Here is a 24,962-nt window from a genome sequence, read left to right as displayed (position 1 = left end):
ACAAAAAGCATTAATAATTAACAATGATTTATTTTCTCTCTTTTTTTATTTTAAAGTTTTGATATCAGGAAAAAAATCGAATGAATCAAAGGCTATTATTTAAACTTTATAAAGAACAACAAAGGACTAATGTAATACTGTAGGTTAAAAATATAATTTATAACAAAACCAAATCATGTAATAATTAAAAATAATAAACATTTACCATTTGTATTGAGAAAATACTAGTTCCTGTTTATAACGTGCTGATTAATCAAAACGTCTGTCGTCATGTGACAGCTCTACTTGAATGTAGAGCATGGCCTTCAAAGTAAATGTTCAAAGTTGTTAAATTAAAAAGACATATGATGCAGACCATCCATATCTATTTTTAGTTCAATTATTGTGTTTACTTGAATTGCTTTGAATAGTTTGTACAGGTTATCATTAATGGGAAACAAAGAAACGTAATACAATATTTAATGTGCGCTCTTATTTTGAAACCGTCAACGGAAGTTTTATTATACCAGCAGTTTAGGAAGTTTATGGCTCTGGAATCGTAGTTAATGTGCTCTTTGTCTGCTTAACGCTGTATAGTTATTTATTCAGTTTATACGTGTATGACAATGTGACACTGTTAGACTGAGGCGCTAATGCTCGCTCGCTGTAGTGTACAGAGTAACTTAGCACTGCTAAGCTAGCACTCGGCTACATGGAGATTTAGCAACAGTTTAGCATACATCGTTGAATTTACTGTTTTATTTATAATGTCTCAGTTTGAACCTGACGACACCACTCCGTTGCTCAGAAATGACGCAAGCAGGTAAGTACTGTTTTTTTAAAAAAAAAAAAAAACGTATCAAAGTGGTTTAAAGACCAAAGACAATTCATTGTTGCATTATAAATACTTCTATAACTGTTAGGGCAGCATTATGTCGTTCAGTCAAATCGTTGTATCTACATGTTGGTGCTTTAATTTGTATCTGTGACCTTAAATGACTACAGTGAGGAGGACCACCAGGGTGAGGACTACGGAAGCCGGTGGAGGTCCATCCGAGTCATGTACTTCACTATGTTCCTCAGCAGTGTAGGTGAGGAACACTCTAACACCACAGCTCCTGATTGAATGGACTTCTTACCTTTGGGTCCTACAGATTGTTTAATTGATCATTTATTGTGTTTGTTTGAGAAAGATTATTACTATTGTTGGTTAGATTAAAACTAAATTGCTTTTCCTAATTATGTAAGTCAAACAGAATTAGTGGGTGTTGAAAAATAAAATCGATTCGGCGATATATCGAGATATTACGTCGTGCGATTTTCTGATTGATTCTAAATGCATCCATATCGATTTTTTTTTATTTTATTTAAAAAATAAATAAATGAATGTTTACATTTTTTTTTATTACCCTTATTTAAACAGGACAGTCTTTTCCACTGCAGGAGACATTGTAACTGCACAAAGAAGTGCTCTGAAACCTGGGCATGTTGACCAGCTTGTGTTTTTTCACTAAAATCTAAAAAGAAAGTACTAACTTCCTGTATTTATTTGTTGTTCTAGGCATATACCTCAGTTAAGATGCACTAAAGCCATGTTGCACAGGCAGATTCTATGTTATTTTTTTATTTTAAGTTGTTGGCACATGGCATGTTAAAGCCAATGTTTTGAGTGTAAAATATGCCAATAAAATATATTTCATACATAATGTTCTCATGAAGGTGTACACATTTACAGATTAGTTGTTTCGTAAGTCATATATATAAAAAAAATCGCCTTATATTTTAATTTTGGAATATATCGTATTGTATTGTAGTGTGACCTATGTATTGGGATACGAATCGTATCGCCAGATGCCAGGCAATACACACCTCTAAACAGAATGTTTGTGTGTTCATGTCAAACCTATCATTTTTGTAATTAACCCATTGCAGCATTATTTTCCTATTCTTTTCATGCTTTAAAGATCCAGTATTATGCTATTTTTCACCCGTCTCCATTTGTTCTAAGAAGCCCAACAACATAGTAATTGAGGTTTTTTTTCCAAACTCACCTGTTTTCGAGTTTTAGCCCTCTGAAAAGTGATTTTCTCATCAGTTATAAAAACGCGATGTTTTGGAGCCTACTTATGCATATTCATGAGTAGACGTGTCTGTAGACGCTGATTCCACACGACAGCTGATCACTAGCTATTTTCCTTTGCTATCCACACACTGTTATTGTTTTTAGCCAAAATAACTGCACATTACAGTAAAACACATGGCCATTTAAGCGACTATTGTGAGTGTGAGTCAGACAAACACTGCTTCAGGGTGTGTGTGCAGCAGCAGCAGCGGAGTCAATCAGCTGAGTCAGCTGCTTTAAGCACTCACCGGACCTGCTACATCGCTTTCTTGTCATCCTCCACAACTGATTACAAGAATAGTCCATTCAAGGTGATCGTCGACTGTTTTGTCCAATTGCTGCGTCACAAACACGTCAGATCAAGTCAAAAGAAATACGAGGCGATATAACAGGCACTAAAAAAGGAACTGCTCCCTGGGTTCTACTCTATGGCTGCCACTGCTCCTAAGGGAGGGGTTAAATGCCGAGAAGACATTTCGTATATGTAGCTTTACATTAGTGACAAAGTATAATATATATTCTATATTAAACAACAGTGTTTGTTTTAGCTGTGAGGCAGTTTGAGGGGGAGGAGCTCACATTCTTATATGGGGGAGGAGGAGCCAGGATTGTCAGGAGGAGGAGTTTCTGCTACGTGACGTCAAGTAGCGGGGAAAATCCAACTCGCCCGTTTGGAGCTGACTTTTTACAAAATGTGGAATAACAAGGGAGCAAAACCATTATAAAGTAAATTTTTCATATTACTACCCATTTAAGGCTTAAATTGATGCAGAACTACATCTAAAACTACATTAATAATGTTTAGATCTCCAAATTAAACAGTATTTTATTTATTTATTTTATTTTAATTTAAACTAATCATAGGTCAAATTATATTAATAGTGTTTATCAAGGATAGACAATAATCTGTGTGGCAGAAATCGGACAAAATTCGGCATTTTTATAAGAATCGGTATGGGGCATTTTTTCGCACTGATAGCCGATAAAATACGTAGTTTTTTTTAAAAAAAACATCATAGATCAGTGTACTGAAGGGTTATTCCATGGTATCATAGACCTTTCCGTGCTGACTATAAAATGTTCCAGCATGCACCCTTACATAAACAACAATAGATAATATTTCTCCATTCACATGTGACGCACACAAACAGGCTTAGGAATGTGTAAGACTGGGCAGGACTGACCAGAAGTCTATAAGAACCACTCCCCTGCTTTGTCCGGGGTCTTTCTTCTTCTGCCAGCACGCTTGGCATAACAACTTAGAACCAGCGATGTATTCTATGTAATCTCATAACTCTGCTTTTACTAATAATACAAATACTAATTTGAGACTAACCAGAATTCTCCTGTAGTCAATTCAATTCAATCATCTCCAACAAGGGGCAGTGGAAGAACTGGGTCAGTTAGGTTTTCGAGGTCTCCCCGGTCACGAGAGCAAAATCCAACAGTAAAAGAACAAACAGTATGCTGTATTCGGTCTAATAATCCCAGGTGTGTTATTCTACATTTTGACAGTTCGAAATACCAGTTAAGGGTTTCCTACATTACTTATACTTGTGTCATCCCTCTATTAAAACAACAAAAAAAAAACAAATCAGTCGAGTTTTTTATCTTTGCTGTGCCTTATATCTAGGATCTGTGCCAGTGTCTTACTTAACCATCTGTGTTTTTATGTTTTCACTCAGGTTTCACAATTGTCATCACGTCACTGTGGCCGTATTTGCAAAAGGTAATTCATGCAATATTAATGTTCGATAGTGTAAATCACAGGTGTCAAACTCAAGGTCCGGGGGCCAAATCCGGCCCTTTAGAGCAGGGGCGTCGAACTCCAGTCCTCGAGGGCCAGATTCCTCAGACTTTTAGATTGTGTTCCTGCTCCAACACACCTGAATCAAATGAATGGCTCGTAATCATGCTTCTGCAGAGCTTGATGACAGCACATTGGTTTCAACCAGATGTGGCATTAAAGAGAATTTGAAATGATTGAAAAAAACATGAATTATTGTGTAAGTGGCCAACTAATTCAGTTGTAAATAGTTAATTCCGTCCAAATTTTATGAAACTCCACAATATTTGCAGGGCTCACCTTTTTTCCCCGTGCTTTTATCACCTGACTGCATTTTATATCTCAATTTGTTCACAAATTCAGCAATTTTTCTTACAATTTTTAAACATTGCTTTCCCAAATTAAATAAAGCTTGTTCACAAAATGAATAGACTTTAAAAGAGAAGATCCTGTAGGGACTGATTATTGGTGTTTTAACATACTTTAAATATCATTTATATGTAGAAGTTCAAACTAAAGCACATTAATGTTGAAATTGCTCGTTTTCCTGCCTACAGTCTGCGGCCCACTTGTCATGTAACTGCTCTTTATTTGGCCCCTGGGTGAAAATGAGTTTGGCACCCCTTTTCAAAGCAAATAATTCAGAGGAACAGATTATTTAATATCTGCCCTCACTGTGTGATGAATGAGCCCGAGTTTCACCTGTGAGCCATTATGTCTCCTCCAGATTGATGACAGTGCAGACGCCAGCTTCCTGGGCTGGGTGGTCGCTGCCTACAGTCTGGGGCAGATGGTGGCCTCGCCGATTTTTGGATGGTGGTCTAATTACCGGCCGAGCAAGGAGCCGCTGGTCTGCTCCATTTTTATTAACCTCTCAGCCAATATTTACTACGCCTATGCCTCTTTACCCACCAGCCATAACAAGATACATGTGCTCGTGTCCAGGGTCTTTGTGGGCTTTGGGGCAGGTGAGTTCTTCTCAGAGACGGTGTTTTATTTGCACACTGTGATATAATCACATAAAAACATTTATTACAGGTAATGTTGCTGTGGCGAGGTCTTACGTAGCTGGAGCTACATCGCTACATGAAAGGACCAACGCCATGGCGAACATGAGCGCCTGTCAAGCCCTGGGCTTCATACTCGGACCAGGTAACAACAATCATTTCACTAATTAAATATTCATCCTCAAGGTGTAAAAAAAAAAAAAAAAAAAACTGTAATTGATCATAGTTTGTCCGTTTTCCTGTATGTCAGCGCTACAGGCCTGTTTGTCGTTCATTGGCGAGCGTGGTGTCACCGTGGAAGTGTTCAAGCTGCAGCTCAACATGTACACGTCTCCTGCTCTACTGGCCACAGTGTTTGGGATCATTAACATCCTGCTTGTTCTCACCGTGTTAAAGTGGGTGTTTGCTTCCCTTTTTAGAGCCATTTTATTTTGAAAATAATGATCAAATATGAGTTTTTTTCTGTTTGTTGTTTACCAAGCTTTTATTTCATTCATTTATTATTACCGGTATTATTTTCTTTTTTTGAATAATTTAAAATTAACATTTAATTTAAAATTTTCAACAATAGTTTTATTTATTATTATTATCTTTATTATTATTATTATTATTATTATTATTATTATTATTATTATTATTATTATTATTAATAATAATAATAATAATAATAATAATAATAATAATAATAATGTGTTAATTGATACCACTGTATAAAGTATGATCTAAAAAAACCCATCAATTTGCCTCTACAGAATTTAAATTACTGATACTAAAGTTGACAAAAAAGACCCGTTTTAGCTTTGTTTTAAAAATAAGCATTTTTGCAACAAAATTATCTATTAAGATGCACTTGATTATATAATCCTCTACAAAAAATGGTTTAAGCATATGGAATAAATACATAAATGAAACATGACAAACAGCGGTTGATTTATTCCATAGAATAACAGGGTAAATAAAGATATATACAATAACAATATAAAATTTTTATATTTAACTCTTAAGAATAAAAATAAAAACAAGCACTCATTTTCAATAAAACCGAAAAAAAAAGTTAACTTAAAGCAGTGTTTTTCAACCAATGTCTAGTAATTGGTAAAAAATTACTAATTTAAAATATAAAATAAATTAAATGAACACATCGCACACAATATCAAACAATTGTATTCTGTACTCTTTATCAAAAACAAATCGAGTTCAAATTAAATGCAATATGAAAATATCTTGTCACTTTGTGCTCTAATACTGGCTACTCTGTATTTTGTAACACACTTTAATGAACATGATCAAAAACTAATTCCAGAAAATAAAATCTCTTTGGGGTTGCCAGAAACGTGTGCTATCAAAATGGGGTCACAACCAAAAAAGTTGGGACCCTTGGAGACTATAATGCAGTTTTTACAGTTGATAGATGTGTAATAAAATGTTTGTATTTACAGACAACACCGTGTGGATGATCATGGAAAGCAGGCTCGAGCCATTAACTACATATCAGAAGGTTTGTGTTCTAATAGTTCTGCATTAGGCATGACACAGCACAACAGTGAGGGTTATTTAAGGGTTCCTGTTGCTTTGCAGTGTCGTAGATCATCTATAATGCTTAGTCAGGTATTGTTATTTAGTTTTTTTTTAACAAGTGTGCACATCTTTTTGTTTATTGGTAATACATTAAACACATTTATTATTGTATACATCATGACTAGCACACACTGGGATTCTGTTTTTTTTTGAGTTGGTGTAAAATATAAGGAGGGGAATATCGCACCAATGCAGTGGTTCCTTGAAAGGTTGAAAAATGCTGCACTAATAGCTGCTGTTCCCAGGCCTTAAAGCTGGGGTGCTCAAATAATTTTTCTTTAATTAAAAAAAAAAAATTCTTATTAGCATCATATAGTATATCGTAAAAGTAATCATTTCTGCACAAATTGTATGTTTGCATGCTGTCTGTGCCTTATAATTAAGTATTTTAATTAATAAAACTCCTGGTGGGTGGGATTTACGGTTCAAATTCAGCCATGCCCCTCTGACATTTCTCCATTTTCTTTAGATACAGCTGACGTTGAAGAAGTACAGGAGTCAATCGATCATGTGGCGGTTCTGACCTCAAACGTGCTTTTCTTCCTCATCATGTTCATCTTTGCCGTCTTTGAGACGTACGTGTCCTTCAGTCTCTATTATCAGACTCGTCTCTTTAAACAGTAACTATTTACATTTTATCGTTGAAATGGTGTGATCAATGTCTGCTCCTTCGCGTAGAATCGCGACCCCGTTGTCCATGGACATGTTTGCCTGGACGAGGAAAGAGGCCGTTCTCTACAACGGCATCATTCTCTGCTGCATTGGATTTGAGTCGATTGCGGTTTTCCTGGTGGTTAAAGTCTCAGCGTTAAGGTATTAAATCATCTCATTGTGATGGAATAACAAGTCAGTTCTCTGTGTTGGCTCTGAAGTGAAGGATTTGTTTGTCATTGTAGATTTGGGGATCGTCCTGTGTTGCTCGCAGGCTTGGTTCTGATATTCTGTGGCTACTTCATCATGCTCCCATGGGGGAATCATTACCCCCTGATCCAATGGGCAGGTATTGATTGTTTTAAACCAGTGGTTCTCAACCTTTTCAGCCCACCGCGCCCCCCAAAATAAAGGTCCCAGAGAACAGTGACCCCCACTGTACCTGAAGGTGGTTGAACACAGACATGAACATTGAAGAACAGTCATGTAGAGACTGGGTCATCTATCTAAGTCAGCAAAATTATGGTTCATTGTTCTGAGTCTGTGATAACTACATTTATGAATTTATCTGAAAAATATCCACTGTTATCAAGGAAGTTTATTATTATTTGCGCCTGGTTTTAATCAGAAATAAAATGGGTTAAAAGTGACCAAAAATGGTCATGAACAATTTTAATTCTGAAAGGAAAAATAATTAAATGAAAAATTAAATGATTAAAAAAGCAACAAAAAAGAAAAAAATCACTCTTCTGTCTGTAACTGTGCCTAAAACATAGGAACAATTAGTTTAAATTAGCAAATAATGGGCATAACAAATCAGGATTGTGGTTAAATTAATAAAAATTAACCATGAAATAATGATGAGAGGAGGTTAAAGGGGACAATAAAGGGTCAACATATGCGACTTTAGATAGGAAAAGTGATGGAAAGGGTTCAGAATGTCATTATTGGCTTGAAAGTGGAAAATAAAGGGCATGACAAATCATGATTGCGGATAAATTGGCAAAAATATGCATGAAATATGGTGAAAAGAGGTTAAAAGTGACAATAATTGGTCAACATGTGCGACATTAGGTGGGAAAAGTGATGGAAAGGGTTTATATGTGGAGAAAATGAAGAAAATCATTTATATTTTTGAAATTTGATGGAGACGTGGCAGAAATGGGAGTAATGTAGCAAAACAAATGCATTAAAAGGAGCACAAATATGGCAAGATGAAAATTAAAATAGGTTCAAATATGGGAAGTTTGGTGTAGTTGTAAAAGTAGGCTCAAATTGTTTTAAAAAAAAAATGCTCTTATCTCCTTGAAGGTATCTGGCGACCCCCTCCCAGTGTCCTGACCACAAGGTTGAGAACCCCTGGTTTAAATTGTTTTGCTACATTTCTACATTTGTGAGTCATGTGGCTCTCACCATTTCTACTTCTCTCCCCGTCTAATTACAGACATTAAAAACGGCTCATTAGCTGCTGAGATGTCTGGGGTCACTTTGGCCCCTAACTCCTCTGTGGAACCAGTGGGATGCCCCTACCAGCAGACCTGGTGCCAGTACATACCTGCTATTCATTTGGCTCAGTACATCACAGCTGGAGTCATCATCGGCATGGGATACCCAGGCTGCAATGTCATGTCCTACACGTTATATTCTAAAATCCTGGGACCCAAACCACAGGTAAGAGGAGATGAAACGGTCACCATGGTTACAGCAGTAGGTACTCCCTCTCCTTGTTTCCTCTCAGGGCGTCTACATGGGCTGGTTGACGGCCTCGGGTAGCGGAGCAAGGACTCTGGGTCCGGTCTTTGTCTCCAACGTCTACACCATCCTGGGGCCACGTTGGGCGTTTGGGCTCCTGTGTGGGATGGTGTTCGGGGGTTTCCTCCTGCTGGTCGCCGCCTACAAGCGACTCATCGCTTTTTCTGTGCGACACGGAAGAATTGTAGCGTAGCAGCGATCACAGAGGAATCTAACCTAAGATGGCGGACATGTTGCCACTGATTCCCTTAGAACAGGGGTTCTCAACCTTGGGGTCAGGACCCCATTTGGGGTCATGGTACACTGGGAGGGGGTCGCCAGATGCCTTCAAGACACTAAGAATATTTTTTTAATAATTTGAGCCCATTTTTAATATTTTTCTGCAACTACACTAAACTCATCGCTTTTTCTCACCATATTTTTGCTCCTTTTAATGCATTTTTGCTACAATAATCCCATTTCTTCCACTTCTATCACATTTCAATGCCTTTTCTGCGCATTTTTTTCCACTTTCAAGCGGTTTTCGGCACTTATAAACCCTTTCCACCACTTTTCCCACCTAATGTCATATATGTTAACCCGTTATTGTCAGTTTTAACCTCTTTTCACCATATTTCATGCTTATTTTTGCCAATTTAACCACATTCATGAGTTGTCATGCCAATATTGACACTTTGAACCATTTTTGCTATTTTTTCTGTCCATTTTTGGAAACTCAAAATTTTCAACTTTTAACTAATCCCATTTCACCTCCTTTTCCACCATTTTTTGCGACTTTTTTTTTTATTTCTGATTAAAACAAGGATTTACATCTTTAAGATGACTATAAACTAAGGCTCAAATAATAATGAACTTCCTGGATAACAGTGGATATTATTCAGATAATTCATAGTCTGCACATGACTGAACAGAGGTACAGTGGGGGTCCCCGGTCTCTGGCACCTTTATTTTGGAGGTTGCAGGCTGAAAAGGTTGAGAACCCCTGCCTTAGAATGTGTTTACTGATCATTGTTAACTAACTCAGGATTTTACACTTTTAATTCCTCAGTGGAAAGATACGACCTCATACTTCACTTTATTTGACCAAAGAGCACTGTGTTGGGAAATAGAAGAAAAATAAAGGAACAATACGTCTAGGCAAAACGTCTAAAACTATAAAATAAGTCCCGTTAGTACGGAAGTGGATGAGGGACAATTTTGATGGAGAAAATAATTTTGGGCAATTCAAGAATAAAGTAATAATGTTGAGATTAAAGTTGAAATTAAGAAAATAAACTCAAAATTTAATATTGTGATAGAAGTCGAAGGTTTGCTAATAAAGTCAAATCTACGGAAGCGGACTAGGGTCGAAACATTTAACTCCAAAAACCCACAAGACAACAAATATACAAGAATTTACTGGAAAAATTATCCAAAACAAAACCAACAACACACACAAATGATTTCTCAACTTTTCAACTTTATTCTAAATTTGCCCAAAATTATTTTCTCCATCAAAATTGGCACTGATCTGCTTCTGTATGTTAGAGACAAAATATCTACTTTTCAAAACATTCCCACAAATTGTTTTGCACAAATATAACTTCAGCAAAGTTCATATAAAGCTACTGGTTTGGGTTTTACTGGGTTTGTGTGTTTGTGTATGTGTGTGAATGATGCACTTAAGGTTTCTTTGGTGGTTCTCAAACGTTTTCTACAAAGAAAGAAATGTTCATCCCCAAAAAGGGTAAAAAAAAAATATAAAAAATAACCTTAAATGAAAAAGGTAAAAAAAATGACTTTTCTTTAAAAAAAAATCATTAAAAATAACATAAAATGTGCAATCATATATTTAAAAACAGTAATAATAAAGTTAATTGTGTGGAAAAAAAAGGTTTTCTGTTTTTTATGCTCAATGTTTAGTGAACAGGTGTGCCCCTCAGTTTGGGAACCACTGCTTTAACCATTCTTCATAGTTTAGTTTGATATGCAGTTGATTGCTAAGATGTGCTGTGCAGATCTTGATATTTTATGGAACAAAGACGATGACATTAACTGGCAGAATCCCACCAGGCCTGATTTTTTACTCTGTAAAAACCAGGCAGAAGTGGTTATGTGAATGTAGTGTATATAATGTCACATATATTTTCTACGTCGCCACATCATTATTACCATCTGTGTGGTAATAAATAAATAATCCTAATGAGATTAAACATCTGAATCACGGGACTGTTTGTACTTTCAGAGTGTAAATAAAAAGCAGCATCCTTGAATAATGCCTGTACTGGTCTTTTATTATTTCAGTGCACAGAACTCACTTTACAGAACAACTGATGTTTGTGTTAATAATCCAAAAGTGTTTTATCATTGATCTATCTGCACTATATTTTGTTGTTCTTTGTATTCTGTGTATTTTTATTGACTTTTTGTTATTTTTGTGGACATTCTTTATTTTTGTTGATCTTTTGTTTATTTTTGTGGTTATTTTCTTTTCTTTTTTATGTGTTTTAAGTCATTATATATATTGAGTAGTTCTGATGGTCATTTTGTGTATTTTTATTCTATTTTGTATATATTTTTGGTTAATTTCTATTTTGTTTTTGTGTTTTTTTTTTTTTTTTTGTTATGTTTATTGTGTAGTTTTAATGGCCATTTGTGTTTTTATGTTGTGTTTTTACTTTTGTGTGTGTAGTTTAGTTGTTTTGTGCAGTTTTGTTGTCACTTTGTGTACTTTTCTTCCACTTGACTCATTTAGTTGTCATTTTCTGCGTTTTTTTTTTTTTTTTTTATTTAGAAAAAAAAAAATGTAATTTCGTGTATTTGTTTTTTGGGGGCTGCACAAAATTAGAGCCACATCCAATGTTCGCCTTGGAACCTATCGGCACCAGTAGGGGGCGGGGCCTGTTGATCATCGAGACGGCGCTAAGTGCCGCCAGAGTCCCGCGAGCCCAAGCGGAAGTTAGCAGCTGTGCTCGGTGCAGTCTAAAATGCTGCCAGTTGTTTTAAATACTGTAAATAAGTAGCACACACCGCTGTGTCTTAACATGGATCCGTATGGCGACACAGGTGAGTAAACGACTGCTTAATAAACATTGTAGTAATGAATGCTAACGAGCTAGCTGTACTCGGTTAGTAAGATAAGGATTAATCATCGATTAAAAACAGGTAATGGGACTTTTTTTTAACTCACGTTAAGATGGTGGACTTTAAGTTATTTTGTTTTATTTTTCCATTGCAGGCTTTGGAAGAGTCCGCGTGTCTGTAAGTATGTGTATAAACTTTGTTTTTAGTACAATGACTGCTGCAGGAAGTGACCATGTTGGCTTTAGCTTGTACAGCTACACAGGGAACAATGCTTATTAATAGACATGGGTGTAGAAATATGTTGGAAAAGAAACTTATTGTAAGAAATATTGGAGTATTTTCTGTTGAATGTGTCTGTAGATGTAAAGTTTTGTCACCTTAAAACTAATGTAAACTTTTAAACACTTTATTCGTCAATAGTTTAACAATTATGGATATTATGTTAAAGTAATTAGAAAGAAACCTAGTAGAAGCTACTTTAGAAGTCTGTGAAATCACAAAATGACAGTTTAAAACAACTTAGATTTTAGTTTTTAATTTTGTAGCAAGTGGAAAACTGAAAGCTTTAACATTACACATTAACCACGTGGCTCTAGCCTATAACAATGATATATATATATATATATATACACTAAAGCCAACTTTGCTCTTATTCGTTTTGCTCCAAAAACCTGTTAGCCTTGGTTTGTATTCACATTCACTCACTGTTGCGTAACATTGTGCTGATGTGGCTCTGAGTCACTTCTTGATAAGTGAAACTTTTGTCTGCAGCACATTCAGGATATCTGTCTGTTTGGTGACATGGAAAGTAAAACACAGCTTTAAACAGCCTTGGCAATGCTGATAACTTTTTAGTACATGACACAATAAACCCTTTCAGAAACAGATCAGGGTCAAATATGTCAGATAACAGGCTCTATTGGTTCTGTCTCTTCTTAATGATCAGCCTTGATTTTGGAAATGTCAGCAGGCTTTATGGTCATAAAAATAAATATATACATGTCACTGTGAAGTCTTGTAGGGCTTCTGATTTTCTGTTTCAAAAGTCAATTTCTGCGTCACGTGAAACTTTTCCGTTTCATCATCTGTCCTTGTTTAGATTACTTTGCTGGCTGTTAAACTACATGAAATCAGAGGATTTACAAAATGCTGAAATTACACAAGATTACGTCACAGGATCATCCTGTGACCCTTAGAAACTCATTTATTAGGATATATATCACGGAAATAGGGCTGCGCAATTAATCAAATTTTATCCGTGATTTCCATTTTGGCCTCAACGATTAAATTAACCTGATCGTCAGCAATTTTTACATTTAAAATGTGGTTTCTGCTACATATCTAATCACCAGAAAATATTGACAGGCTGGTCTTTCTTGCCCAAAACCTGTAGGCTAAGCCTAATGTTAACTTTTCTTGATACACTGTAATAGTTTTTTTTATTGGGCTCTGTAACGGTGTATATTGTTAGCCCATATTAAATTCTTAGGTAAATTATTATTTGCTTTTAGTATTTATCATTATTCTTGTTTAAAACTTTTATTTTTGCACCATAAACTGTACACATATTGTTTGTTTTAAAGTAGTTAACTAAAAATACAGAGGTTTTCCCCAACTGGATGAATAATCCTAATTACAATACTGATCAAAGTAATTGTCATTATCATTTTGGCCATAATCGTGCAGCCCTACATGGAAATGTATGAGTTAATTATCGCCAACCAGTGAATCAGCCTTACGTTTACATGAAATCCAGCGTAGCCGCGTGATTGGAGTTCTGATACTTGTCACCGGATAAACATGTCACCAGTTCAGCTATTACACCATCAGCAAATTCTGTCTTTGTACCAAAGCCTTTTCACATTTGAAAGCAGCAATAATAATCTGAACCAATCTGTTTTTCAACCTTGGGGTCGTGACCCCATGTGAGGTTGAATGAACTCTCTAATGAAATTACTGATTGAAATTATATTTTTGTATTTTTTTTTTTTACATTATTATTCTCCTTCAATGATGATAACAAATGGTACAAGTCTCAGTTTAATAAAAAAGGAACATTTATTGAAATTAACAAAGGTGAGGTAGAACGACACCAAGTAAAAAATATTTAACAAATAATAAAAACAAGAACAAGTAAAAAATAGTGACATCTCATGAAATATTATGTAAGAGAACTGTTCGTCCTTGTCCTGAAAATAGCTTTGACAAAAGTTGCCCTGACTGAAGATATATTTTATTAAAAAGAAACCATGAATTATAGTCCATTCCAACACAACCACAGAACATAAATTAACAGAGGAAAATAACGTGATGTCAGATGTGCATTAAGCAGCAAACTATTCCAGTTTCTGTTCTAAATTGCATCAACATTGTTTGACTTCTCGTGTGTATCCAACCAGGTTCTTTTTGATCTAGAATTGGATTAAAAAACAGGAGCGATTATTGAACTTTGTATAACATTTTTATTAAAGATTTGATGGACACACAAGATACATGTATCAAATGAGGACTCTTCGGCGCCTGCTTACAACAAGGCCGCTAGTTTCGAATCCTCCTGAACCAAGAAAGACACAGTGGTTTATACCCTGAAGGGGCCGGATGTCCAGTCCTAAAAAGGAGATGTCATGTCTGTTCCTGCCTGTAGCTCAAGTGATTTACAGTTAGAAGTATGTTGAAATCTGCTGACCATCTGGCTTTGTCTGGTTGAAATAAGCTGACTGTCTATAGGATTGTTATTCCTGGCAAAAAGCAGAACTTATAAGATCAAAGCATATGTTCAGAGATGAAGCAGGGTATTATGCTGGTTTCCAAATATGCTAACACTCCAGGATACTAAGCAAAAGGCAGAAGTTAATGGTGTTATGTTATCGTAAATTGTGGTTAAAGCATATGTTCAGAAATCAGCAAGAGGTGAACTAGAGTGTTATGCTGGGTCTAAATGTGCTGACACTGCAAGAAAAGCTGGTCGAGCATACAACAGACAGGAACAGAACGTAAGTTCCTGCTCTACACTGTGACAACCTAATGACCTGAGCTAGACAAAGAGTTCCTAAAGCAGAGCCCTGCAGCGAGGATGTCAACCGTAAAAGAATGAGATACATGTATCAACAACATTAACAGGAATAAATATTCAAACAAGTGGTAAACTGCTTCTCAGCACACACACCAAACCTCCAGCCAGCTGCTCGTAAACTAGAAGTGCGACACAACACGTGGACCCACGGAACCGCTAAGTTAAACAGTTAAAAGATGCTTGCCTTTGGGATTGAAGAGCTTGCTTCACGCTCTGCTAGTGGGGGGAGGGGCTCTGCACTCTGTCTGCAGCAACACGGAGTCCTGTGGCAACCGCTCTGTTAATAAAGTGGATTGGCGAATGCTGCAGCGGGCATCGGCCGATGCCGATACACGTAAAACAAGCAAAAAAGGCCGATTAAATCGGTTGATGACTAGTCTAAATGCGTGAAATTAACCCAAAACAAGCATGTGAGGCTTTTCTGAGTAATGCTTTTAAATTGAGAGAAATAATGTTTTTTTAAAAAAAAACCCAACCTAAAAAAACAGATGTAATTGCCTTTTCTGTTTTAGAATGTAAACATTTCAAATAAAGAGAGGAGAGGGAACTCATGTTAAAAGAACATTAAAAAAAAAATGGTCCAACTGCTTTTTGTGTTTCAGAATGTTGAAATTTTTAAATAGAGAAATAATGTAAAAAAAAAAAAAACAAAGTATGAAGTGAAAGAATAATGTAAAGCGCTTTGAGTCACCAAAATAAGGCGCTATATGAATTCAATGCATCATTAATATTATTATTAAAGTGCTCAACTGCCTTTTCTGTTTCAGAATGTAAACATTTTAAATAAAGAGAGGCAAATGATGTGTAAAAAAAAAACCTAGTTCAACTGATTTTTGAGTTTCAGAACGTAAAATTATTTTTATCTGTCCGTTTTGTGCGATCACAAAAAAAGCAGAGGCCTAAAGCCTGGTTTAATGAACCTTCGTATCAGGACCTACGACGGGGGCATGCCTTCAACGTGACGTGGAGGTTGACCCTTTTACTTCTACGTGGAGGTTAACACCTTGCTATGCGAATGGCCGCCCTGCCGCTAAGGGGTTGTGGCTGTGTTGTTTCAAATGAGCATTAAAGCCCTTGTTTATCTTCCAGTCAAATAAAAATGTTTTGTTTTTTAAGCATCTTAAAATGTAATTTATTACTGAATTATTACCTACTGTACCAAACCATGTGTGTTTTGTTGGACACAAACATTAAAACAATGGTTTCAAAACATGCACTTTATTTTTCAATATAAACAGGAAACTCGTAAACAAAGTATAAAAGTGTATCGAGTGGACTGTCAACTGCTCCGGTCAACAGTCACACTGGGGGTGAGGACACCCCGACCCGCCGTAGAGCGGAGAGGGAGCAGCTGTGACAGCTCTGTAAATATTGCTTTAAACAAAACGTCTGTTAATGAAACACACACACACACTGTCGGTACAGAAACGAGGCGGTAGTAGCTATAATAACAGTAAACACACACCTTTTGTCTGTGATTGACTCCATTTGGTGGTGCTTCACATGTACTGCAGCCATGAAAGGAAATAATAAAACTCTGGAACTTTTAGTCCGTCTCGGTTCTCTCTTTGATTCTATCCACTGTAGAAACAACTACAAGGCAGGGTAAGGCAAGGGTAGTCAGGATTTTTGGGAGGTGCACGTAAGGTTACAGGGGAGAGGGTCTACGCCTATGTGCATCTACGGTGGGGGATTTTACGCAGAACATTAAATTAGGCTTTAGTCTTGTTTTATCTGGAATGAATAAGCTCATGTTTTCTTTCTTCAGCGATCCGTTGTGAATATGTTCGAAAACGCCCAAATGCGAAGAATACTGAATCATAGCCTGGGTAAGCTGCGCTAACCACTGTAAATGCCTTTGTGTGAAGATATCTCTCTAAGTGGATGTTTTTTTTTGTTTTACTCTGACAGGTTTAGAATATGATTATGAGCTCAGTGGAGATGATGAAGAGACCTGGGTACAGCATCAGATAGACATGGCAAACCTGACTTCCTGTGGGTATGGTCATGGCCCTCATGGCCATCATGGCCCCAGGTCTTCCAGCTTTACTTATCGACAACCTCAGAGATCCACTGCTTCAACCTGTTGCCCATCGCCTGTTAAAGTTCCACCAGGGGATAGCGTAAGAACCTTTAATTAGAATCCATTTTAAGTTGAATAATCCTTATAAATAATTGTTTTAATGTTTTTGTTTGTAGGATAGTGAAAGAAAAACCAGACTATTACAAGAATCTAAAAAAGAAAAGGAAAGGGCTGAGAGGAAGAAAAAGAAAAAGGTAGATCTGCTCATTTCTCTATTAACAATTATAGTGTTTCTGTAAAAAAAGAAGTCATTGTTTGGTTTTTGTCTCGTTTTTCTAGATGAAACAGAAAGAAAGAAAACGCCGGGAGAAGTTGAAAAAGGAGAATAAAGTCACTGGGAAAAAAGTAAGAATAAGATTAAAAAACTCAGAATTGTTTCACTGAGGCAAACAAAAGTATGTCATTTGTTTTTATCTCCTTCACAGGAAGAAGAAGGTGATGATGATGATGATGATGCAGAGCGATCGGAACCAGAGGAGTGTGAGAGAGATAAAAGTGAAGAAGGAGCAAAGGGTGAAGCGTCTGAGGATCAGGAGTCAAAAAGTGAAGTAGAATCCAGTAATGAAGACAATGACTCGTGTGCATCAGAGGTTTGAAAACTTATTTTTTTAACCTTGTTTTTTGTTTATTATTAATGTGTGAATAAATGCTTTATGTAGAGTAGTTAAGGTTATAAAGGGGCACAACATCTCTGGTAAATTTCCACACATTTAAACACTGGAATATTTAAAAATAAAAACTTTTCATCGGAAGTACTTATTGGAATTAACCTAAAATTGGGAGTGATTTTAAATAACTTTCATATCCAAGCATGAATATAAGCATCAATGCAAAATATGTTTGTTTTAAGTAGAACTGTACATATATTCAAGTTTTGTAAGTATTTTTTTTTAGTATAAAGTAATACGGTCTTGTGGCCAACCTTTATTTTGTTATTACCCCCGTTTAATCCCATCAAATCTCGTTAATTCTCTTGGAAGGTTTCCAACTTTGAAAGTTCTTGGAATTTTTCACAAGTGGTGTTAAAATCTTTTCTCGTCTTTGGAGTGGCTCAATAATATACTGATTGTTGATCGGTTTTAAAAAATCCCCATCTCATCATTAGGGAAATTTAATAAATGCATATCTTGGTTCATAATTAACAAATGTTTTTGAAATTTGACTCTGTTATGTCGGGTTGGTTTCTCAATTATGCCACCAAGTTTCATCTTGATCCAATCCGGATTAAGCATTTCATTGTGCGTTTCCCAAAAACGTAGGGGTCCATACATTTGGATCTACTGTATTGTTATTAATGGCTATAGAAACGTCTTTGAAGCCTTTAAAGTGTGAATGATTATCAGGATCATATTGATCCTGATATTGTGACTGTTACATAAATATAGTAAGTGTGTGCTCTCTTTGACTGCTCTTGTTACTCATAAAAAAGTGTGTTGTTTGTTTAAAGGAGCTGGATATGTCGAGTTCCTTTGTGAGCAAAGCTGCTCTCATTGCCAAACGTCAACTGGATCAAAAAGCTAAAGCGATGAAGGTGGAGAAGGTGTCAGAGAAGGAGTGTAAAATATCTGTGGAGAAACCTGATGAAGCGCAGCAGGCTGATAATAAGGTGAGGCCTGATGCACATGTGTTATATGTTAAACATTCTCACCGGTAACAATATGTCATCCAACGATAGAAACCATAAATTCCCATGTGGTAAATTAGTGAGGGCCATGGGCCATTTGTCCCACAATTTAGCCAAGAATGCTTACTAAGCTAAGCTAACCCACCGACACATAAGAGACTGGGCTAAGTGCTAACGCTAACCACTCCATATAAGGAATTAGGGATGTAACGATTCACTCAACTCCCGATACGATACTGGGTTCACGATAGGATTCTCTCCAGATTTATTTTACAATATGGGACTGTAGACAAATGATAATATAATATAAAATAATTTTTTTTTTTTTTTGGGAAAATACTGAACTATTTTCCTTTTATTTTTCATTGTCAAAAGAATCCCTCGATAAACTATTCAAAACAATGCAATTGAAGCAAATAAAGGAATAATACAAATGAAGAAGAAGCCTATTAATTTAAATTCTGGTTCTATAGTAAACAATGCAAAACTGCATAATAGTTCTATTTCTTTTTAAAAGTGCAACTGAAAATGTTTTTTGTGTGTTAACAATTGGACTTTAAAAAAAGTCATTGCACTGTATTTATGTCAGATATATGTTTGGACCAGCAGAGGGCGCTGGTAACCCAGTGGTCGGTTGGCATGCAGATATTCTGCACAGTGAAGAAGAGATGCTATGCGCTAGCAGACAGAGCTAATAGAAAAACGGGACTTTTACAGATATTCACGGAATATTACAGATATTCTTTTGGTGCTAAAGGGGTATGGAATCATTTATGAATATGTTTAAGAGCAGTAGGCGGCCAGAAAGAAAGTAGGAGATTCCGTCCGCCGTGGATAGATAGCACCCTGAGATTCGATATGAACCGTGATACCTATGAATCGATTCTTAACTGCCTTACGATTAATTGTTACGTTCCTATAAGGAATAGATCAAGTAAAAAAAAAGGTTAAAAACAATTTACTGTTTATGGTCATATTTTTTTATTTTATTTATTTATTTATTTATTCAGTTTATTTCCGACATGGTTACATTCACTTTTTTTTTTTTTTTTTTTTTTTTTTTTTGTACATGCCAAAAAAGGAGACGAGAGAAGCAGTTTGCTTATCCGGGTCCCGTCCCCTGTTTTACCATCGCAAATTTACATGGGTTTACATGTCTCTCTGGTCAAACATTCTTGATTTCTTCTGAACGTCCATCTGTAGTCAGTGTTGTCCTACACTTGTATGGAAGCATAAAAGCTAAACATGTCACAGGTTGAATGAAATAAATGTTAGTATTAAACTAATGTCACTATTCATCCGTCCCAACTTGTGAAACGCAATATTTTTTATTTATATTTCACGTGTTCACAGACAAAGGTGGTCCCATTAGACAGTAATGTAACTATTGAGATTATTACACCAAGATATCCTGAAGTATTAAATCATCAGCTTGATTTGGTTTAATTAAAGGAAATCAGAGAGATATTTATCAATGATGACTTTATGTAACTCATTATCAGATATAAAATAAACAATTCAGAAACAGTAAAACCACTATTGGAGTTATTTTTGCTTTTGATGTGCTTTTTTTCCTTTTTTTTTTTTAGAAGATTATTTAATTTTAGCTGAGGAAACAAATGAATTACATACAATAACACTAAAACCATAAATTATCGGGATAATTTTTTTTAGTCTACATCTCCCATCCCGAGTAAGAGCTGTACACCAACTGCATTATGAAAATCTACCTTTTTTGTCTTATGTTTACAGTGTTTATTATTCGACTGGTGCAGATGGGCAACCTTTATTACAGCGGGGCTATGAAAGTTTGATTGATCTGAGGCAGTGTTTCTCAAATGGGGGCGAGTGTACCCTTAGGGGTACTTGAGAGAGAGAGAGAAAAAACATTAAAAATATGGGGTTTTATGTTTATTTTTAGGTAAAAAGATAATCATAATAATGATAGAAATGATTAGATCATGAACTGAAAATACCAGGTCAGTCTTGGTCCTACACCAGGTGGTAGATAACAAAAACTATAGAAATAAATCTATTCAGGAGGCACTAAATCTATTTTTTTCAACCATGGGGTCAGGACTCCATGTGTGGCCGCCTGGAATTAAAATGGGGTCACCTAAAAATTCTAGTCAGTGTTAAAAAGAACTTAGGTACAACTTTATTGAAATTCTATTTTTACATTTTTTTAAATTATAATTATTTAAATACACATCATACACAATAAATATTATATACTTAAACGTTCTCTAATATAAAAATATGTGAGGTGGTGCATCTTGTCACTTTGTGCACTAATCCTGGCTACTCTGTATTTGTAACACACTTTAATAAACATGATCAAAAACAAATTCCAGGGAAAAAAAATGTTTGTTTAAAGGAGACATATGCTTTTAAATCCTTTCTTTTTACAAATAAATTATACAGTTGTGGTCTATATAAAGTGGAACTGCAATGCTTGGGTCTGAATTCCTCATTATTATAGCTCAAAAAAAAAAAAAAAATTATTATAGCTCCACTGGCCCATTTTCTGATGTGCTTCTGAGAGCAACTCGTTTTGGTGCGGTCTCTTTAAATGCAAATGAGACACTTCATAACCCGCCCCCTCTCCAGGTTGCAGAGGTGACACTCGGTTCAACTCCACCCTGTTCGGCCATTTTTGTAGTTTGATAGAAGAGATACGATTGTCTAGCGGCGCAGAAAATGTTTATTCACACGTTATTTACAAAATGTCAACAACAGAAGACTTGTCCATCCAGCCTTACAAGTTCAACCCTAACAAGTGAGCTAACACAAGCACCGAGCTAACGCTAACGTCACGAAATGCATTTTAATACAGTCGTTTCGGAGACAAAAACGGCAAAATGAAATGACTAATGAAAACTTTAGACTTAAATTAAATCACGGAGGCCATATCATCAAGGATCTAAAACGAGCACACAGAGCTAACATATGAATACGGTGCAACTGCTAATGCTAACAAAACAATGACAGGGACGTCTTATCATCACACTTTTTAGCATTATTTACAGCTTACCGAAGTGCTCTGTTCGTCGTCTCCAAAGATAGAAGGAATTGAACCCTCAATCAGACAAAGTCTTTCGGCAAATCCTTCTTTATACTGGTGGAGGTTGCAGAAGCAGTCATCCTTGAAGTGCTTCACACACACAAAAATGACCTTACCCACAGATGTGGGTACATTTCTGTGAAAAATAAAACTCAACCAGGCACTTTGAAAAAGGTTCTGATGCTGGGAGATGGTGTAATGAAGCGTGTGGGTTACTACATCCAACAACCCAACATTTTGACTTATCCTCTTGTAACTTCGGCATCCTTGAGCTTGGACTACAAAATAAAAGCGAGAAATAAAAATGGCGGATTGCTCGAAGTGTTGGGCCTGGAGTCGATGTCTTCATTTGGCAGTTCCACTGCAAATACTGTGACATTATTGTTCAAAAAACGTAATAGAGAATAGAAAAATTGAAACAGATTGAAAAATATGACCAAAACAGAATATAAAGATATCAACGGAGCACCTGAAGAGACTAGTTTGAACTTTTCTGTACTTCTAAACACTACATATACAACAAAATGCATTTAATGGATTTAGCATGATATTTCCCCTTTAATTATTCCACTTATTTACAAAATTAGTTTCTTTAAAATGTGTGTTATCACTCATCCATCATTATGCTCTATAGATGTTTAACTTTTAGCAAAATATTGCTGTCGGACAAAAGTCTAAGAACCACATTTGTATATTTTCCTGTCATTTTTGCATATCTTTTGGAGTCTTTTTGTGTACATGTATTGTTGACCTCTTGTGTATTTTGTTGTCCTTTTGATATAATTTTTTTGTTTTGTGTATTTGAGGATCTAATTTACCTGTTCTCTCTCTTTTCAAACAGGAGTTGGTGGCTTCAAGCAGCCCATCGTTTGAGGATGTTATTAAAATAAGTACTGACCTTGCAGGTAAGCTGTTTTTTTTCCTGTTTGTAAAGTCTGTGCAAATATATTTTCATTTCTAAATGTATGTTTTTTTTAATTTTTTTATTCAGTCATAGGGAATAAATATGCGAGTGCAGGGGATTTTGTTACAGCTGTGAGATACTTCACAGATGCTATTAAGTACAACCCAACAGAGTTTAAGTAAGAATACACACACACTTTAGGACTTTATTTCTGTAGAACTGTGTTTTTAAAGGGCTTTTGTGTTGCAGGCTGTTTGGGAATCGTTCTCTGTGCTTTGAGAAAATGCAGGAATATGAAAAAGCTCTGGCTGATGCTGAGTTGTCGTTGGGTATACGTCCAGGCTGGGTTAAAGGTCTGTTCAGGAAGGGAAAAGCTCTGGCTGGACTCAAGGTGAGTTTAAGTGTGTCTTAGTTAGGGATGGGCGATATTGACAGAAAAAAAAATCCCGATAATAAAAAACTATAAATAAAAAATAATAATAAAAAAACTCACAACTTAATGTAAACAGGTTCTTTACAAACACAAATAAATGTGAATACATCAACATAAGACACATTTAAAAAGGCTACAATAGCTGCTGACTCACAGAGTTCATCAGCTGATATTTTATTAAATATATTTGTACATGTGGGTCACTCTATTAGTGTTATTGTATATAATTAATTTATTTTTCCTCATTTGAAATAAAATGAAAGAAAAGCAAAAATAACTCCATTAGTGTTTTTACTGTTGCTGAATTTTGTTTCATAAATATTTCTCTGATTTCCTATAATTAAACCAGATCAAAATGATGATTTCATCATTCAGTATATTTAGGTGTAATAATCTCAATAGTTACATCAGTCTAATGGGACCAGCTTTGTCGTGAACACGTGAAATATAATTAAAAAATATTGCGTTTCACAAATTGGGACGGATTAATAGTGACATTAGTATTATGTCAATATTTATTTCACACAACGTGTGACATGTTAGTTTTTATTTTCATACAAGTATTAAATCTGACCATAAACAAATCGGTGGCTCTCTGTGGTTTTATGACAGTAAGACTTGTTCTTTTTACTTAGTCTGTTCCTTATTTGGAGTGGTTAGCATTAGCTCTTAGCCCAATCTGTGTGTCGGTGGGTTAGCTTTAGTTGAGTTTCCAGTTCATAATTGTTGCTACAGGTTGGATGGTTGTCTGGTTTTAACCACTTAGCGGTCCATGATGTATCGCAGCACTGCAGCTTCAGGGAACTGAGACGAGCACCTCACACACACATAGACGGTGGTGGCGGTGCACGTCAGAGCTTCTGTAAACAGCGTTCCACTCCAGAGAATAATAAGTTGACAACAAACGGGCAGTTTTGGCCTGTGGAACACTGTTAGTTTGGGGCATTGTTATCTAAATTGAGGGACAAATGGCCCGTGGCCCTCGCTAATTTCCAACATGGGAATGTATTGTTTATATCGTGGGATGACAAATTCTTACCGGTGAGAATGTTTTTGACGATAAATCATAAACGATAAAATATCGCACATTCCTAGTGTTAGTATCGCTTCTTCATAACTGGGAGAACTAGTTTGACTGGTCTGCATGTTAATTGCGACACTCTCAATAATCCATTTAGTTTTACACATGCTCTGCTTGAGTGTGGGCTGCTGTGAACTTCAGCATCAACTTTCGTAGCGTCATTTTCTGCCTCGTAAACTCCTTTTCCTCTTCATTTGACCTCTGCCCAGCATGGCTAATCAAATTCAAGTTTTTTTTTTTCTCTCCCCACCACAGTTTTTTTTGCGTTCTGTCCTTGTGGGTTACCGTAGCGCAATGTGAGCCGCCCCCTCTTTGTTTACGCTATATGTGTGCCACAGGCATGTTTCATTTTTTATTCGCACTATGTTGAGATGCTAAGGGAAAAGTTTATTTTTTTAATTGTAGTGTTATGTTATTAAATATGTAGTTGTGATTTCTTAATCAGAAAATTGAAGCTAATGTGAAGTTGCTGTTGCACTGTTTCTTAAACCTGTTAAAGCTTGAAATAGTTGAATGACAGAGCCTCATTTACTTTTTATTTTGGGATTGTTCTATGCATTTTAACTCTTGAGGACAATCACAGCAATAAAGCTGCACTTTTGACAATATACTGTATCTAATGTCTGCAGTCATGTTTAGGTGCACTGGGGAAAAAAAAATCGAGAATTGAATTTTTTTCCGGCTAAATCGCCCAGCCCTAATAGAAGCTGTAGGAACCCTGTTGTAACACCCCCCCCCCCCCCCCTCCTCTAAATCAAACTC

General features: G+C 36.0%; 2 protein-coding genes across 2 annotated transcripts; both read left to right on the top strand.

Moving 5' to 3' along the window:
* Positions 1–500: 500 nt before the first annotated feature.
* LOC114480456 (major facilitator superfamily domain-containing protein 8-like) lies at positions 501–9,245 on the top strand. Its single transcript, XM_028474600.1, has 12 exons — positions 501–802; positions 985–1,070; positions 3,787–3,830; positions 4,615–4,855; positions 4,926–5,039; positions 5,145–5,289; positions 6,334–6,392; positions 6,942–7,047; positions 7,151–7,285; positions 7,369–7,472; positions 8,568–8,794; positions 8,862–9,245. The coding sequence occupies exons 1-12, from the start codon at positions 747–749 to the stop codon at positions 9,066–9,068; spliced, it is 1,524 nt and encodes a 507-aa protein (XP_028330401.1). The 5' UTR covers positions 501–746; the 3' UTR covers positions 9,069–9,245.
* Positions 9,246–11,763: 2,518 nt separating this feature from the next.
* LOC114480813 (tetratricopeptide repeat protein 31-like) lies at positions 11,764–23,927 on the top strand. Its single transcript, XM_028475236.1, has 12 exons — positions 11,764–11,920; positions 12,093–12,115; positions 16,780–16,840; positions 16,923–17,134; positions 17,211–17,288; positions 17,374–17,439; positions 17,520–17,684; positions 18,542–18,700; positions 22,624–22,687; positions 22,774–22,864; positions 22,936–23,077; positions 23,886–23,927. Exons 1-12 carry the CDS (start codon positions 11,899–11,901, stop codon positions 23,925–23,927), a joined length of 1,125 nt encoding a protein of 374 aa, XP_028331037.1. The 5' UTR covers positions 11,764–11,898.
* Positions 23,928–24,962: the final 1,035 nt, after the last annotated feature.

The sequence above is a fragment of the Gouania willdenowi genome, chromosome 18 (genome assembly GCF_900634775.1).
Source record: "Gouania willdenowi chromosome 18, fGouWil2.1, whole genome shotgun sequence".
NCBI lineage: Eukaryota > Metazoa > Chordata > Actinopteri > Blenniiformes > Gobiesocidae > Gouania > Gouania willdenowi.
Note: the sequence above shows the minus strand (reverse complement) of the source record. Positions and strands in the feature narration are given on the sequence as shown.